The sequence below is a fragment of the Piliocolobus tephrosceles genome, chromosome 12 (genome assembly GCF_002776525.5).
Source record: "Piliocolobus tephrosceles isolate RC106 chromosome 12, ASM277652v3, whole genome shotgun sequence".
Classification (NCBI taxonomy): domain Eukaryota; kingdom Metazoa; phylum Chordata; class Mammalia; order Primates; family Cercopithecidae; genus Piliocolobus; species Piliocolobus tephrosceles.
Window position 1 is genome coordinate 100,736,923 of NC_045445.1, and position 17,062 is coordinate 100,753,984.

Below are 17,062 nucleotides of genomic sequence, written 5' to 3' on the forward strand. Positions count from 1 at the left end.
GATGGAGTCTCGCTCTGTCACCCAGGCTGGAGTGCAGTGGCAAGATCGCGGCTCACTGCAACCTCCGCCTCCTGGGCTCAAGCAATTCCCCTGCTTCAACCCCCTGAGTAGGTGGGATTATAGGCATGCACCACCACACCCAGCTAATTTTTGTATTTTTAGTAGAGACGGGGTTTCACCATGTTGGCCAGGATGGTCTCAAACTCCTGACTTCGTGATTCGCCCGCCTCGGCCTCCCAAAGTGCTGGGATTACAGGTGTGAGCCACTGCACCTGGCCTCATTCATGTTTCGCTTAATCCCCTTTTAGGTTTTTATTACTTTTCAGTTTTGATTGTTTGGAATTTTGATTTTTTTTTAATGAATTTCTGTTAGTAGTTGCCTTTACCTTCCTTACAAATATGATTGTATGTATTTTCTGTATTACTAAATCCAAATAATATTGTACCGATATCTGCCCATGGAAATTTGTAATTTGCCTTCTCCTCATTTTGTTCAGTAAATTTTCCCAGGGAATTTTTTTGTTTGTTTATTTGTGTTTTTTTGAGACAGTCTCTCTCTGTCACCCAGACTGGAGTGCAGTGGCATGATCTCGGCTTACTGCAACCTCCGCCTCCTGGGTTCAAGCGATTCTCCTGCTTCAGCCTCCCAAGTAGCTGGGACTACAGGTGCATGCCACCACGCCTGGCTAATTTTTTGTATTTTTAATGTTTCACAGTGTTAGCCAGGATGGTCTTGATCTCCTGACTTCATGATCCGCTCGCCTTGGCCTCCCAAAGTGCTGGAATTACAAGTGTGAGCCACCGTACCCAGCCAGGGAATTTTTAAATTTCCACATAGTTAATAGTAACAGCCTTATTTACTACAGATGCCCAATTACGTTGTTTTTCTTTATCCAGATGTAATTACATATCAATTGCAAGAATCCTATCTCAAAACTGCTTTCCTATTTTGAGGGTTCTTGTTTCTATTCCGTTTACCATTGTTTAGACTATTCCCTTGAGTGTTCTCCTGAGACTGGAATATGGGCATAAAATGCTAGAAATGCTTTTATGTCTAAAATTGTCTTTCTTTTGCTCTGACAATAGAATGGTATCTAGCTAGGGTGGGTTTAGAATTCTTGGATCTCAGACCTTCTCTCGCAATAATTTGTAGAGTTTTCTTCTAACATGGCCTCTGTTTTTGCAAATACATCTAGTGCCACTGTGATCCCTTTTTGTTGTAAATGAGGTGTTGGTTCTGCCTGGAAGTGTTGGAAATGTCAGTATCTGAGGTCATCGATTCAGTCCATGAGAGTTTATTGATTGGGGTGCTAAGGTGGTGAATGATTGCAAGTCTGGGATTCACAGGGATTACAAGTCAGTTTTGGGGGGCCTGTGGCAGTCCTGGATTGGGACCTATGGACATTGGTTATTATAGTACTGTGTGAGTTGCTATGTGATGAACTGGGACTTCTATTACTGAGGGTTTTATGGGAGTCATTGATCCTATTGATGATGTGCTGCCTGGGTTGGTGATAACTTGAGGAGCCTGTGGAAACCAGTTGATGACACCATTTGGTACGCAGTTTTTGTCAAGCAATGTGGGCTATAGGGATTTAGGAGCCTGTGCAGACCTGCTGGTTTTCAGGGCCTGATGGGAATTGCAGAAGAGAAGGGACAAGTTTGAGTTTTTATCTTTGACAGAAGAGGGTGGGCTCTGTTCTTTGCACAGAATGTACACTGAATTACACAGAAGCTCAGTTTATGCTCAAGTGGCATGGTCAGTGCTCAGCCAGAGCACTTTGAAGGTAGCAGGAACCACAGTGTTTATTGTGATTCTGCCTTGAATAGAGTACCAAATGGCTCAATAGTTAAGAAAGTATGCTTTGGAGCCAGGCATACCTGAGTTTGAATCCTTGTCCTTCCCCCTCATCTGAGTGATCTTGGGGTAAATTTCTTAATATTTCTGAACAGCTCTATCTGATGGTAAATGGGATTAGTAATAATAGTAATGCCTAGTCCACAGGATGAGTGTGAAAATTAAATGAGGTACCTAATAAAACATGCCTTGCACCTTGTAATAATAGCACTATTTAAAATGAGTTGAGCATGTTCCAGGTACCAAGTAGGTGTGTGTAGAAGCATCATTTCATTTAATTCTAACAACCCTATGAGATAAGTATTTTCATCTTTTTTAAGATGAAGAAACTTCACATAAAATGACTTCCTCAGATTCTAGCTAGAACATAGAAGAGCTTGAATACAAATGCTCATTCATTTTACACCAGATCTTGTGAATTTTCCCCATGTTTTGCTTTAATACTTGGTGTGGGTTTTACCGAACTTTTCTCTTCTGCAGCATCCAGCACAGTGAGCTTCCCCTGGGCACCACCAGAAAATATTTATGGGTGAACGTGGAGTGATGACCATGTGGACACTGTCTTTCCAGGGTTTCTTGGAGCCTCTGCAGAGTCTGGGGGCCAGGCTCCTTAGTGGAAACTGCAGGATCTTCCTTCTGACTCCTGCTTGCCTCGCCCCAGCAGCTCCGGTTGAGTCCACAGATGCCAGCTCAGCTTCCAGCTTGGGAAAGAGTGGGGTTGTCAGCAGGAGAGCCTGAGGGCTGAGGCCCAGCGTGAACATGGCAGCTAATGGGGACTCTTCCCCATGGTCCCCGGTCGTGGCTGCAGAGGGACGTGGCAGCTCATGTGAGGTGAGGAGGGAGAGGACCCCGGAGGCAAGAATTCATTCAGTGAGGAGATACCCTGACCTGTCCCCAGGGCCTCAGGGCAGGAGCAGGTGAGTCAGGGGAAGCGGCAGATTCCGGACCTGCTCCCCTGGAGACAGATCAGGGTCCTCCCACTGAGAGTGAGCACCAGTTGACTGATGCGGCCACATCCAGAGCCCCACGTGTTTCAGTGGACAGGGTAATGTGGCTGATTACACTAGAGGAGAGGGAGGATGTGGAGGGTGAGCCCCACAACCTAGGGAGTGGGGGCAGCTCCCTGCAGGGCAAATGAGGGTGAGGTCCAGGTGGAAGCAGCCACTATCCATAGCCAGGGAGACTCCATCCCCGACCCCAGCACCAACCCTTCCCTCTCCATTGGCTCTTTACAGACGTCAGCTGATCCCCACCAGTGCCCCCTTCCCCCAGGTCTCTGGGGATCTGGCAATTTCTCCTCTATCCTGATTTAGGTAGAGAAAAATCCTTTTTCTTTGGAACTTAGAGACTGGCAGGGTAGTAGGGCCACCATGGTCTCTGGGGCCCTTCTGGCTCTCCCTCTTCCTTTCAAAGATGAATAAAATGGCCAGGCACAGTGGCTCATGCCTATAATCCCAGCACCCTTGGGAGGCTGAGACGGGGGGATTGCTTGAGGTCAGGAGTTCAAGACCAGCCTGACCAACATGGCGAACTCCCGTCTCTACTAAAAATACAAAAAGTTAGCTGAGCTTGGTGGCGCATGCCTGTAATCCCAGCTACTTGGGAGGCTGAGGCAGGAGAATCGCTTGAACCTGGGAGGTAGAGGTTGCAGTGAGCTGAGATCACACCACTGCACTCCAGCCTGAGTGACAGAGTGAGACTCCGTCTCAAAAACAAAAAAAAAAGATGAATAAAATGCCCCAGAAGACACATGACTCGCCCAGGCCTCTCAGGTTGGCGGTGACACCACTAGACTGGAGTCAGGTCTCCTGACTGTGTCTTCCACCCTCACCGCACCACAGCTGAGATTAAGTTTCCTGCTCAGAGCTCCCGTTCAGATAGAGTTCCCATTGAGATTCTGTAAGCCGAGGAGGACCACGAGCAAGCCAGACCCTGCCTGACAGCTCCCTCCTTTCAGACCTGCCTGTGGATGCTGTTGACTCTGGAAGGGTTCATTGTCTCAGGGGCTCAGGGTCATGTGGTCATTAGGATAACATTAAACTTTTAAATATTTTTTTTTGGTCATTTTATAACTTCATAATAAAATATTAGAAAGTATAGTTTAGCAAATAGAAGAAACTAAAAAATTACTTGTCGTTCCAACATTACGCAAAGCTAACCAGTGTTAACATTTAGCTGTATTTCCTTTCAGTGGTTTTTTCCTTTATGTGTGCATGTGTGCATGTGTGTGAGTATGCGTGTGGGGCCTGAGTGTACATGCATACTGTACACATACACGTATATAGCTAAAGTTTTAAAACAGAATGATACTCTTTGGTTACCTCATTTTTAACTGGGCAGTTTAACATGATTTGCTAGGCAGCAAGTATTTTTCTTCATACACTTATGATGTCCATTTAGCCAGTTCGCTATTTTTAAAATTTTATTTATTTATTTTAACGTTTTTTCCTCTGAGGCAGTCTCCCTCTGTTGCCCAGCCTAGAGTGCAGTGTTGCAACCTCAGCTCACTGCAGCCTCAACCTCCTGGGCTCAGGCGATCCTCCCACCGTAGCCTCCCAAGTAGCTGGGACTACAGGCGCATGGCACCACACCCAGATGGTCTCAAGCTCCTGGGGTCAAGTAATCTTCCTGCCTTGGCCTCCCAGAGTGCTGAGATTACAGGCGTGAGTCACCACCATGCCCCACAAATTTTATTTTTAATTGATGAATAATAATTGTGTATATTTATGGGGTACAATGTGATGTTTTGATATTTGTATACATTGTAGAATATTTAAATCAACCTAATTAACATATCCATTACTTCAAAGACTTATTTCTTTTGTGATGTGAACATTTAAAATCTGCTCTTGGCCGGGCGAGGTGGCTCACGCCTGTAATCCCAGCACTTTGGGAGGCCGAGGTGGGTGGATCACGAGGTCAGGAGATCAAGACCATCCTGGCAAACACGGTGAAACCCCGTCTCTACTAAAAATACAAAAAAATTAGCCGGGTGTGGTGGTGGGTGCCTGTAGTCCCAGCTACTCCGGAGGCTGAGGCGGGAGAATGGCATGAACCCGGGAGGCGGAGCTTGCAGTGAGCCGAGATCATGCCACTGCACTCCAGCCTGGGCGACAGAGCAAGACTCCGTCTCAAAAAAAAAAAAAAATCTGCTCTCTTTGCAATTTTGAAATAACATTACATCATTATTAATGTTATTTCATTAATTAACTAGCCACCAAACTAGCCACCAAACTGCAATAGATCTCAAAAACTTACTCCCTCTAACAAAAACTTTGTATACTTTGACCAGTGTCTCCCCATCCCCCCACAACCAGTCCACTAATAATGTGCATTTAGGGTATTTCAGGTTTTCTATTGTGATTAAACTACTATGATAAAATTCCTACATTTAAATCTTTCTGCCAGCTGGGCATGGTGGCTCATGCCTATAATCCCAGCATTTTGGGAGGCCAAGGCGGGCAGATCGCTTGAGCTCAGGAGTTTGAGACCAGCCTGGGCAATATAGTAAGACTCTGTCTCAACAAAAATACAAAAATTAGCCGGGTGTGGTGGTGTGCACCTGTAGTCCCATGTACTTGGGAGACTGAGGTGAGAGAATCACTTGAGCCCAGGAGGTTGAGGCTACAGTGAGCCAAGATCACACCGTTGCACTCCAGCCTGGGTGACAGAGTGAGACTCTGTCTCAAAATAAATAAATAAGTAAATAAATAAATACGGCCGGGCGCGGTGGCTCAAGCCTGTAATCCCAGCACTTTGGGAGGCCGAGACGGGCGGATCACGAGGTCAGGAGATCAAGACCATCCTGGCTAACACGGTGAAACCCCGTCTCTACTAAAAAGTACAAAAAAAAACTAGCCGGGCGAGGTGGCGGGCGCCTGTAGTCCCAGCTACTCAGGAGGCTGAGGCAGGAGAATGGCGTAAACCCGGGAGGCGGAGCTTGCAGTGAGCTGAGATCCGGCCACTGCACTCCAGCCTGGGCCACAGAGCGAGACTCCGTCTCAAAATAAATAAATAAATAAATAAATAAATAAATAAATAAATAAATAAATAAATAAATAAAAAATAAATAAATAAATACATCTTTCTGCCAAGTCATTGAAATTATATTTTTCAGTCAAAGGTATAAGGGCATTAAATAGCAAGTGAATCAATGCTTTACAGTAGTACACTTCCACCTTGTCTAAGCTCTGCTCAGTCGTGTCAGTCACGGACCCACAGATTAGGGCCATGACAATGTGGTCCTCCTCACTCCTGCACATGGCCTCTTGCCCAGCCAACAGTGGGGATTTCTAGAAGAAATTCTGGAAGGCACATTTCTCCATTCATCTCTTCCTTCCTAACCACAGATCTCTGACCCACCTCAAGAAGAGATGGAAATGACCAAGACCCTGGGGGGAATATTATTTATTGACTTATTTATTGGTTAGGGTCTTGGTTTTTTTCATTAAACATCAGGGAGCAGGGTATAGGCAGAGATACCTAGGAACCAATAAAAATGTCCCCAGGGTTTGAGGAGCAGCCAGTTGTACCAAGAAACGGTGGCTGAAGATGGAGAATAAGCAGAGGGATCAGTAAGGTAAAGAGGGCTGGAGGGAGCCACAAGGGAATAAGGAACAGGGACCATGGTGCACTTACTAGAGATGAAGAATAGCCAGCGGGTCCAGGATACAGGTGGAAGAATAATGAAACAAACAGGACATGAGTCAGACGCTGGAGCCAGAGACCAAGAAACAGTTGCTGAGGCTGGAGAAGTGGTGATCATTGGGAAGCAGGGAAGAGCCGAGGGTTAAAGAACAGTGAGAAGGATCATGAAATAGGAGGAGGTACCAGGAAACAGAGGAACCAGAAAGCAGCCAGACGGAGCAGTCAGTATCCAGAGGGGTGAGGAAGCAGAAGAATCAGATAAAATGGAAAAAGCAAGCATATCCAAGGAACTGGATATGAGCCTGAGGGACAAGCAGCTTCCCGAGGAACCAGGAAGCAGTTCCTTGGTTTAGAAGAGAGCTTGAGGGTATAGGCAAAAGACAGAGATACCAGGGAACAAGAAATGGGAAATATGACCCAGAGAATGGGTTGCAGCCAGAGGAACCGGGAGACAATTGCTGAGGCTGTAGAATGGGCAGAGGGATCAGGGAAGGGACAGAGTCCATGGAACAGGTGGAAAGATGAGAGAAGAGCCTCTGAAGCTGCAGAATGGCCTAGAGTACTGTGGAACACCTGGAGCAAGGAACGGTCACTGAGGCTGGGGGGCAGCCAGAGGGAGCAGCCAAAATGTGCTTGGGGCTGAGGGTCCACCAGAGGCCCTGGGAAGTAACCAGAGGAATAGGGAACAGGTCAAGTGAGCATTAAACATGTATCCAGTGTGGGGTAGCAGCCTGATTGACCAGTGGCCAGCTAGAGAGACCAGAGGAGAACCAGAAGGAATGGTGTAACTGAAGCGAGTTAACAGCCCGAGGGCCCATACAGTAGTTACTGGCGTGAAGGCACAGTTGGAGAGGCTGGGAAACAGCCAGAGTTCCCAGGACCATCCTGGTTTGCCTGTGACTGAGGGGACATGGGACTTCCAGTGCTAAAACAGGAACATTCCTGGGCAAACTGAGACACTTGGCCACCCTACCCAGGAAGCAATCAGAGGAACCAGCCAATAGTTAAATGTAATGTGAGTAATGGAGGCAGTGCAAGTACAGAATCCAGCTGTGGCATAGAACACACAGTAGTGCGTTTTAATGGGTAAGGGCGTAAGCTAGCTAGTTAGGTACTGCTCAAAGTGTGGTCCACGGACCAGATGGGTGAACATCGCGGGAGAGCATAGTAGAAATGTATTCAATGGCCAGGCACGGTAGTAATCCCAACACTTTGGGAGGCCAAAGCGGGAGGATTGTTTGAGGCCAGGAGTTCAAGACCAGCCTGGGCAACATGGTGAAACCCCATGTCTACAAATATATATAAGTATCAAAAAAAAAACTAGCCAGGTAGGGTGGTACTGAGGTGGGAGGATCATCTGAGCCCGGGAGGTGGAGGCTGGTGAGCCATGATTGTGCCACTGTACTCCAGCCTGGGTGGCAGAGTGACGCCCCGTCTCAGAAAGAGGAAGGGAGGAAGAAGGGAAGGAAAGAATGGAAAGAAAGAAATGTACTCAAGGAACTGTCCAAGGACAAGGAAGAATCAGGAGACTAGAGATTAGTCAGCAGAATCCAACAGCAGTCAGTCTGTGTGAGCCAGGAACAGCTGGAAGGAACAAGAAAGGCCCTTAGGACCAGGGAACAGTCAGGTAGACTAGCACACAATCAGAATGGTGCCACAGAACAAGGATCAGCTGGAGGGACAACAAAGGGAGCACAGGGCAGTCAGAACAGGAAACAGGAGGCATGAATAGTTAGAGGGATCCAGGTAGAGTCAAAGAAAGCAATAAAAGAACGGGGGTACTCAGAAGGAACAAGAGCCATTTAGAGGGAATAGGAAAGAGAGGGACCAAGGAAAAGTCAGAGGAAATAAGAACCAGCAGAGGGAGCAGGGACAGATCTGGGCAGGCAGAAAACAGCTGTACAGGAAGCAACAAGGGAAGCAGGGAAAGCCAGAAGGAGGGAAGAACAGTTGCAGGGCCACAGAGAACAGTCCCGGGGAACAGGAAACACTCAGATGGACAGGGAGGAGTAAAAGTAAAAATATAATTTAAAAATTAGCTGGGCATGGTGGGGTGCACCTGTAGTCTCAGCTATTCAGGAGGCTGAGGCCAGAAGGATCCCTTGAGCCCAGGAGTTTGAGGCTGCAGTGAGCCATGATTGCACCACTGCCCTTCAGCCTGGGCAACAGAGCAAGACCGTGTCTCAAAAAAGTAAAAAAAAAAAGAAAATATCCTTCATGTTTTTTTCACAAAGACTGAAGCAGGGTCTCTGCGTACTGGCTACCAGCTTGTCTACGTCCCATGAGACAGAAACACCCATGCACACAAGTTACATGGAGCAGGCTTATTACGTACAGGTAGGCAGCCAGGGACAGCAGAAGCCTACGATTCATTGCAAGCTGGTCCCCCAAGGTTCATGAAAGCTGCTTGGTACAGCTGGAGTCTCATCTGCGCGTGCCCCACTTGCGCCACAGCTGAGGGATCCCAGAAAGCAGCCTGCGTGGAGTTTTATACCCTAGGACAACCCAACGTTTAGGGCTAAAGCACTGGACATCCTGTTTCCAGGAGAGCCCCCAGCTCTCTCTCCTGTTTAGACCAGTCCCTCCACAGCTCAGGATGTTCCATTTCCAGCACATTCTACAGTTATTCTTGAGAACTGCAAGCAAGAAAGAGGGGACAACTGGGTTGGTCCAAGGCCACCCAGAAAATTATCCTGCAAAGACCAGGGCGCCCCCAGCCCAGGGGGAACCTGCATTCCATTTCCAGCACATTCTACAGTTATTCTTGAGAACTGCAAGCAAGAAAGAGGGGACAACTGGGTTGGTCCAGGGCCACCCAGAAAATTATCCTGCAAAGACCAGGGCGCCCCCAGCCCAGGGGGAACCTGCAGAGCAGCTGGGTCCCTCGCCCCAGGCTTACTTCCAGCCATGCTCCTATGTGCCCTGGAAGCCCTTCTGCTAGGCCAGGGGCAGAGTGAAAGGGCAAGATCACACCAGGAGGTGATAGAAGTATCCTGAGGCAGGAGTGAGAGCAGCCCCGAAGCAGGAGGCCTGAGCCCCCAGCCAGCTGCAGGGTAGGACAGAGCAGGTGCCTAAGGGATCAGGGACAGACTGGGCAGTCGGCAGCCAGTCCTGGCAGCAGAGTATACCCCCAGGGGTGAGGGTGCAGAATGTGCTGGGACTGAGATGACCCTGAATGGAGACATTGCTGCATGACTAGCTGGAGAGCCATGAGGCTCTGGGATGGGGGCCCTTACCTAGTATGAGGAAGTCCTTGTAGGAGTCCTTGTGGTGGTAGGGACACACGCCATCCTCCATGGTAGATACTGCCCAGAAAAATGACACCTTTTCATATGTGGCAGGTGAGGCTGGAATCTGGGTGTGTCTGTGTTATCAGCTTTCTCCCCACATCTCTCCAGAGCCCTCTTTCACCACCCTACACATTCCTTCCCAGCCATGGTGGAGTCCAAAGCTTCTGTTTTGGTGGGGGAAGGGACCAAACAGGGCAGTGTACCTTGTCTGTATTTCTATTGCATCTGTCAATGCTTGTGATGCCTGGCATGGTGTTTGTGCATGTGAATGTGGCATTGTTAATGTGACCTTCATGACTTCCAGGGAGGGAGAGACAGGTGAGGTGGTTTTTTGTCTACCAGCTCCCAGTGCATATAATAAAAGTTTTTACACCCGGGTGCTGTGGCTCATGCCTGTAATCCCAACTACTTAAGAGGCAAGAGGGTCGCTTGAGCCCAGGAGGGAGGCCAGCCTGGGCAACACTGTGAGACATCCTCCCCCCCCACCATCTCTACAAAAAAGTAAAAATAAAATTTAAAAATTAGCTGGGCATGGTGGTGTGCACCTGTAGTCTCAGCTACTAAGGAGGCTGAAGCGGGAAGGATCCCTTGAGCCCAGGAGTTTGAGGCTGCAGTGAGCCGTGATTGCACCACTGCATTCCAGTCTGGGCAACAGAGCAAGATCCTGTCTCAAAAAAATAAAAAAAGAGGCCAGGCATGGTGGCTCACACCTGTCATAGCAGAACTTTCGGAAGTCTAGTGGGCAGATCACTTGAGGCGAGGAATTCTAGACAAGCCTGACCAACATGGTGAAACCCCATCTCTACTAAAAATACAAAATTAGCCAGGCATGGTGGCAGGCGCCTATAATCCCAGCTACTCAGGAGGCTGAGGCACGAGAATTGCTTGAACCCAGGAGGCAGAGGTTGCAGTGAGCCAAGACTGCACCACTGCACTCCAGCCTGGGCGACAGAGTGAGATTCCGTCTCAAAAAAACAAAAAAAAAAAAAAGGAAAAAAAGAAAATATCCTGGCCAGGTGCAGTGGCTCAAGCCTGTAATCCCAGCACTTTGGGAGGCCGAGCCAGGTGGATCACCTGAGGTCAAGAGTTCAAGACCAGACTGGCCAACATAGTGAAACCCTGTCTCTCCTAAAAATACAAAAATTGGTTAGGCACGATGGTGGGCGCCTGTAATCCCAGCTACTGGGGAGGCTGAGGCAGGAGGATCACTTGAACCCAGGAGGTGGAGGTTGCAGTGAACCAAGATCAAGCTACTGCACTGCAGCCTGGGCGACAGAGTAAGACCCTGTCTCAGAAAGATCAAAAGACACCTCCCAGAAAAGAAAAAGAAAATATCCTTAATATTTTTTTTACAAAGACAATAGATACTGTACATATATTGAATACTGATTTTTTTGAATACTGATTTCTAAATCACTGTTTTTAAACCTTTTTATCATGAAATATTATATATATTTTGAATAATGCCGCTAGAAATATTCTTGAATGCATCTCCTGTTGTACATGTGCATATATTCCATGTAAGTGTATATATTTCCATGAGTGGACTCACTGTGTCATATTGCTTGCATGTCTTCAACATTGCCACTTAGGGCCAAAATACTTCCCAGCATGATTGTAGCAATTCCCACCTCCTCCATCAGCAATATGAGAGTTCTCCTTGCACCATATTCTCTTCAACACTTGGTACTATCAGTCTTTTTCATTTAAGACTTTCTAGAGGTTGTGTAGTGGTATCCATTGTGGTTTTAATTTGTATTCCCTTGCTACTAAGAAGGTTAAATCTTTTTTTATATGTTTATTAAAGCCTTGGATTTCCTCTTTTGTAAAATGAATGCTTCACCCATTTTTCTACTAGGTGGTCTCTTTTTTTCTTACTGGTTTGTACAAGTTCTTTACATCTTCTAGCTCTGAGCCTTTTGTTGATAATGCATGTTGGAGATATCTTCTCCTACTCTGTGGCTTTCCCTTTGTTCTCTTTTAATGCTGTCTTTTAAATGAATAGTAGTTCTAAGCTTTGTTTTAGAAAGACTTATCAATTTTCATGGTTCATGTTTGAGAACTATTTTCCTAATTCAAGGTCATGAAGATAGCCATCCGTATTATCTTCTAAAGGCTTTATACTTTTTGCCTTTCACATTTAAGTCTATAATACATCTGGAATTTATATATATTTTTGAAATGGGATCTCACTCAGTCACCCAGACTGGAGTACAGTGGCACAAACATGGTTCACTGCAGCCTCCACCTTCCAGATTCAAGAGATCGTCCCGCCTAGCCTCCTGAGTATCTGAGACTGCAGGCACATGCCACCCCACTCAGCTAATTTTTATGTATGTGCTATATATTTTATTTTTTTGTAGAGGCAGAGTCTTGCCATATTGCCCAGACTGGTTTTAAATCTGGACTCAAGCAATCCTCCTGCCTCGGCCTCCCAAAGTGCTGGGATTACAGGCATGAGCCACAGCACCTGGCTTTGGAATTGACTTTTTTTTTTTTTTTAGACTGAGTCTCGCTCTGTCGCCCAAGCTGGAGTGCAGTGGCCTGGTCTTGGCTCACTGCAACCTCCGCCTTCTGGACTCTAGCAATCCTCCTGCTTCAGCCTCCCAAGTAGCTGAGACTGCAGTCACGTGCCACCATGCTCAGCTAATTTTTGTATTTTTAGTAGAGAAGAGATTTCTCCATGTTGGCCAGGCTGGTCACCAACTCCTGACTTCAGGTGATCCACATGCCTCGGCCTCCCAAAGTGCTAGGATTACAGGCGTGAGCCACTGCACCCGACTTGTACTCTATATTCTGTTGCAATGGATTATTTGTCTATCCTAGCACCAGGACAACAATGTCTTCAATTTCCATTGCTTTGTAAGTCTTGAGGTCTTGTAAAGTATGTCCTCCCACATTGCTTTAATTATTCAAGAGCGTCTTGGCAGGCCGGGCACAGTGACTCACGCCTGCAATCCCAGTGCTTTAGGAGGCTGAGGGAGGAGGATCACTTGAGGCCGGGAGTTCTAGACCAGACTAGGCAACCTAGGGAGACCCCCCATCTCTACAAAAAAAAAAAAAAAAAAAAACGAAGCAGGATATGGTGGTGTATGCCTGTGGTTGAGGCTGCATTGGGCTGTGGTTGTGCCACTGCACCCTAGCCTGGGTGACAAAGTGAGACCATGTCTCTGAAAACAAGATACAAAATAATTTTTTTTAAAGAAAATGTCTTGACTATTCCTGGCCATTTGCATTTCCACAGAAATTTTAGAATTGGTTTGTCAGATTTTACAAAAATCCTGTTGTGATTTCAATTGGGATGGCATTGAATGTATTGATTTCTGCTTTTTAAAGACTTTCTTTTGGGTTTTACTCTATTGTTATTTTTATAACGTCTTTATTTCAATGCTTAATGCATGGAATTTTGGACTTTATTCTTTTGTAATATAAGCACTGAAGACCCTAATTTCCACTTTAGTTACCATTTCTTAATCCAATAAATTCTTACATGTACTGATTACATTAATATTTAGCGTATCTTCTTAGATGATCAGTTATTTTGAACTGTATTTTTAAACTTTAAAATGATGATTCCTGAAAAGTTTCTTCTTATTACTGATTTCTGACTTAAATACGCTTGGTTTAGAGATGGTCTGTAAGAGATGGTTTTTGTATCTTCTCTATCTGTGTGCCCTTCCTGGGCCATCTCATCTGTTTCCCAGCTCTATATGAGAACTCCCAGATCTTACCTCTATTCTAGCCCAACATCCTATTGTATAACTCCCTGCATGTTTTATTTCAACATGGACAAAATGTAACATTATGTTTCATTCTTTATTTCACCTTTATTTCAACATGGACAAAATATAACATTATGTTTCATTCTCTTCCCTACTCCCTTCCTAATCTACTAGCCCCTCTCACTATGTAACACCACCCTCTGCATGGTTGTACAAAACCAATAACTGAGAATTGCCCTAGAATTCTTTCTTTTTCTCGCTCCCATAATTCAACCTCTTTAAAACACAGTATCAACACCTTCTTTTTGTTTGTTTATTTGTTTGTTTGTTTTTGAGATGGAGTCTCACTCTGTCGCCCAGGCTGGAGTGCAGTGGCATGATCTCAGCTCACTGCAACCTCTGCCTCCTGAGTTCAAGTGATTCTCCTGCCTCAGCCTCCTGAGTAGCTGGGATTACAGACACCCACCATGCCTGGCTAATTTTTGTATTTTTGGTAGAGATGGGGGTTCTGCCGTGTTGGCGAGGCTGGTCTCGAACTCCTGACCTCAGGTGATCTGCCTGCCTCAGCCTCCCAAAGTGCTGGGATTACAGGCGTGAACCACCACGCCCGCCAACACCTTCTTTTACTTGCCCATGACAACTACTGCCTTAAGTGCAGATTGTCTTACTCTCTCACATAAACTCTGTAGTGCGTCTCCAGATCGATCTGGACTCACCCATTTCAAACATTCCTCGTGATCTATCCTTTTTTTTTTTTTTTAAGAAGGAGTCTCACTCTGTGTCACCCAGGCTGAAGTGCAGTGGTACAATCTCAGCTCACTGCAACCTCTGCCTCTGGGTTCAGCAATTCTCCTGTCTCAGCCTCTCAAGTAGCTGGGATTACAGGTGTGTGCCACCACGCCCAGCTAACTTTTGTATTTTTAGTAGAGACGGGGCTTCGCCATATTGGTCATGCTGGTCTCGAACTCCTGACCTCAGGTGATCCACCCGCCTTGGCCTCCCAAAGTGCTGAAATTACAGGAGTGAGCCACCGTGCCCAGCGTGATGCATGTTGAATACTGTTTGAAATCACACAATTACAATCATATCTTTTCCTGCATATAAATTGCAGTCCATTCTCTATTAGGAAAAAAGACTTGTTCCTTGTTCTGATGCTAGTATATCTCTACTGGATTTTCCTCATAGTCACCTTCTCAATATACTACACAGACTCCTTTCCTTTATATGGAACTACTTGCAGTTCTCAGAATCCACCATGTATTTTTCTATTTCCCTTTCTCCACACTTTTGCTCATGCTTCTCCCTTCTAGATAACTCTCGCCCCACTGTCTCTATGAAGTCTAACATTATACCTCCTATACTTTTCTTCCAAATTCCTAAAGTTCCCTTTGTGTCTTCTTCTGTTGGTTATCCAAGTCTTTAAGTTGCTTTATATTTTACTCAACTCTTCATCACCATTGCCTAGAACATCATCTGACACATAATCGGCCAGTATCTTGTTTTTAAGTTAGCTAGAGGACTTAAAGAGAGCTCATTTAAAATCCTCATTTTGAAGAGAGAATGAATGAATAAACTAATGAATGTAGTATACAACAAATGTCAAGATACTTGAATAAGTTTTTTTTTTTTTTTTTTTTTTTTTTTGAGACAGAGTCTTGCTCTGTCACCCAGGCTGGAGTGCAGTGGCCAGATCTCAGCTCACTGCAAGCTCCGCCTCCCGGGTTTATGCCATTCTCCTGCCTCAGCCTCCCGAGGAGCTGGGACTACAGGCGCCCGCCACCTCGCCCGGCTAGTTTTTTGTATTTTGTAGTAGAGATGGGGTTTCACTGTGTTAGCCAGGATGGTCTCAATCTCCTGACCTTGTGATCCTCCCGTCTTGGCCTCCCACAGTGCTGGGATTACAGGCTTGAGGCACCGCGCCCGGCCTGAATAAGTTTTTTAACTCTCACAAAATAAAATACAAAACTAGATACTTAGTGAAAACCCTACATGATACATTACGGTAAAAAGCATTAAAAACAGCTTGCTATCTACCTTCTTCCATCCCCCGGTGCTGACCATGCTGCCTTGAACAGGATTGTGTCGTTACAGGCTTCAGTGTCATTTGAGGATGTGACTGTGGACTTCAGCAGGGAGGAGTGGCAGCACTTGGATCCTGCCCAGAGACGCCTGTACTGGGATGTGACACTAGAGAACTACAGCCACCTGCTCTCAGTGGGTAAGCATAGCTGCCCTATGCATCTGCTAGTGAAGGTATTTCCATTCTCGGCTGCTGAGTGCTGCCCGACACCTAAATTATGTGATGGTATCATCCTGGATTTGTCTGGGATTCAGTTCCTTTTCACCTCTGTGATTATTACTCTGTTCCCAGTGAAATGTGTTTATTTTTCTGAAAAGCAAAGGGAAAGTATCAGTGAAAGCCCCCTGAAATCCAATCAGCTGGACCCAATCATGTATCATGTCCTGTTAACAGGGTACCAAGTTCCCAAGTCAGAGGCCGCCTTCAAGTTGGAGCAAGGAGAGGGGCCATGGACGCTGGCAGGGGAAGCCCCACATCAGAGCTGTTCAGGTGAGTGGGTGTGACCCAGACAGACAGGGACATGGAAGTCAGTCTCACTTGCCCTAGGAAAGCCTGATGCCTTTGAAACACTCTGAAGATAACCCATCTTGAAAGTTCTAAACTTTTGGAGTCAATTGGAGATAGTTGACAATAGCCCTCAAATACCTAAATGCCATTTCCATGTATGATCCTTGCCACATTATTGTCTTCTTTGATTGGCCTTTTGGCAAGAGAGCTGTCTCTAGTCTCTGTACTGTGTATCACATACTACCCTGTCTTATCTAGTACCTTTTTGTTCTTCCTACTCTACCCCTGCCCCCCATCTTAGTTTTTTCTTGTACATCCAAGTGTTTTAAAATTTCTGTTACCCAGGCTGGAGTGCAGTGACATGATCTCGGCTCAATGCAACATCCACCTCCCAGGTTCAAGTGATCCTCCCACCTCAGCCTCCCAAGTAGTGGGGACTACAGGCACACGCCACCATGCCCAGCTAATTTTTGTATTTTTTGTAGAGACGTGATTTCACCAAGTTGGCCAGGCTGGTCTCGAACTCCTGGGCTCAACTGATCTGCCTGACTTGGCCTCCCAGAGTGCTGGGATTACAGGTCTTTGCTGGGATTACAGGTCTTTTAATTTTAATTTTTATTTTTACTTACTTACTTATTTATTTATTTATTTTGAGATGGAGTTTTGCTCTTGTTGCTCAGGCTGGAGTGCAGTGGCACAATCTCATCTCACCGCAACCTCTGCCTCCCAGGTTCAAGCGATTCTCCTGCCTCAGCCTCCCTAGTAGCTGGGATTACAGGCGTGTGCCACCACGCCCAGCTAATTTTGTATTTTTAGTAGAGATGAGGTTTCTCCATGTTGGTCAGGCTGATCTCAAACTCCCAACCTCAGGTGACCTGCCCGCCTCGGCCTCTCAAAGTGCTGGGATTACAGGCATGAACCACCGCACCTGGCCAGGTCTTTTCTTTTATTCCAGTTC

The 17,062-nt window shown here is 46.2% G+C and overlaps 1 protein-coding gene across 6 annotated transcripts in view; it reads left to right on the forward strand.

Moving 5' to 3' along the window:
* The window catches only part of ZNF41 (zinc finger protein 41), a 36,832-nt gene that overhangs the window by 11,297 nt on the left and 8,473 nt on the right, over positions 1–17,062 (forward strand). For 3 of the 6 annotated variants that reach the window (XM_023202802.1, XM_023202803.2, XM_023202804.2), the window contains exons 2-4: positions 2,429–2,689; positions 15,593–15,735; positions 15,991–16,086. In XM_023202802.1, the coding sequence (XP_023058570.1) occupies positions 2,628–2,689; positions 15,593–15,735; positions 15,991–16,086 (301 nt within the window). In that variant the 5' untranslated portion in view covers positions 2,429–2,627. Of the gene's footprint in view, positions 1–2,428; positions 2,776–15,592; positions 15,736–15,990; positions 16,087–17,062 lie in introns of all 6 variants that reach the window. The other 3 variants (XM_023202807.1, XM_023202806.1, XM_023202805.1) reach the window with 3 other exon arrangements.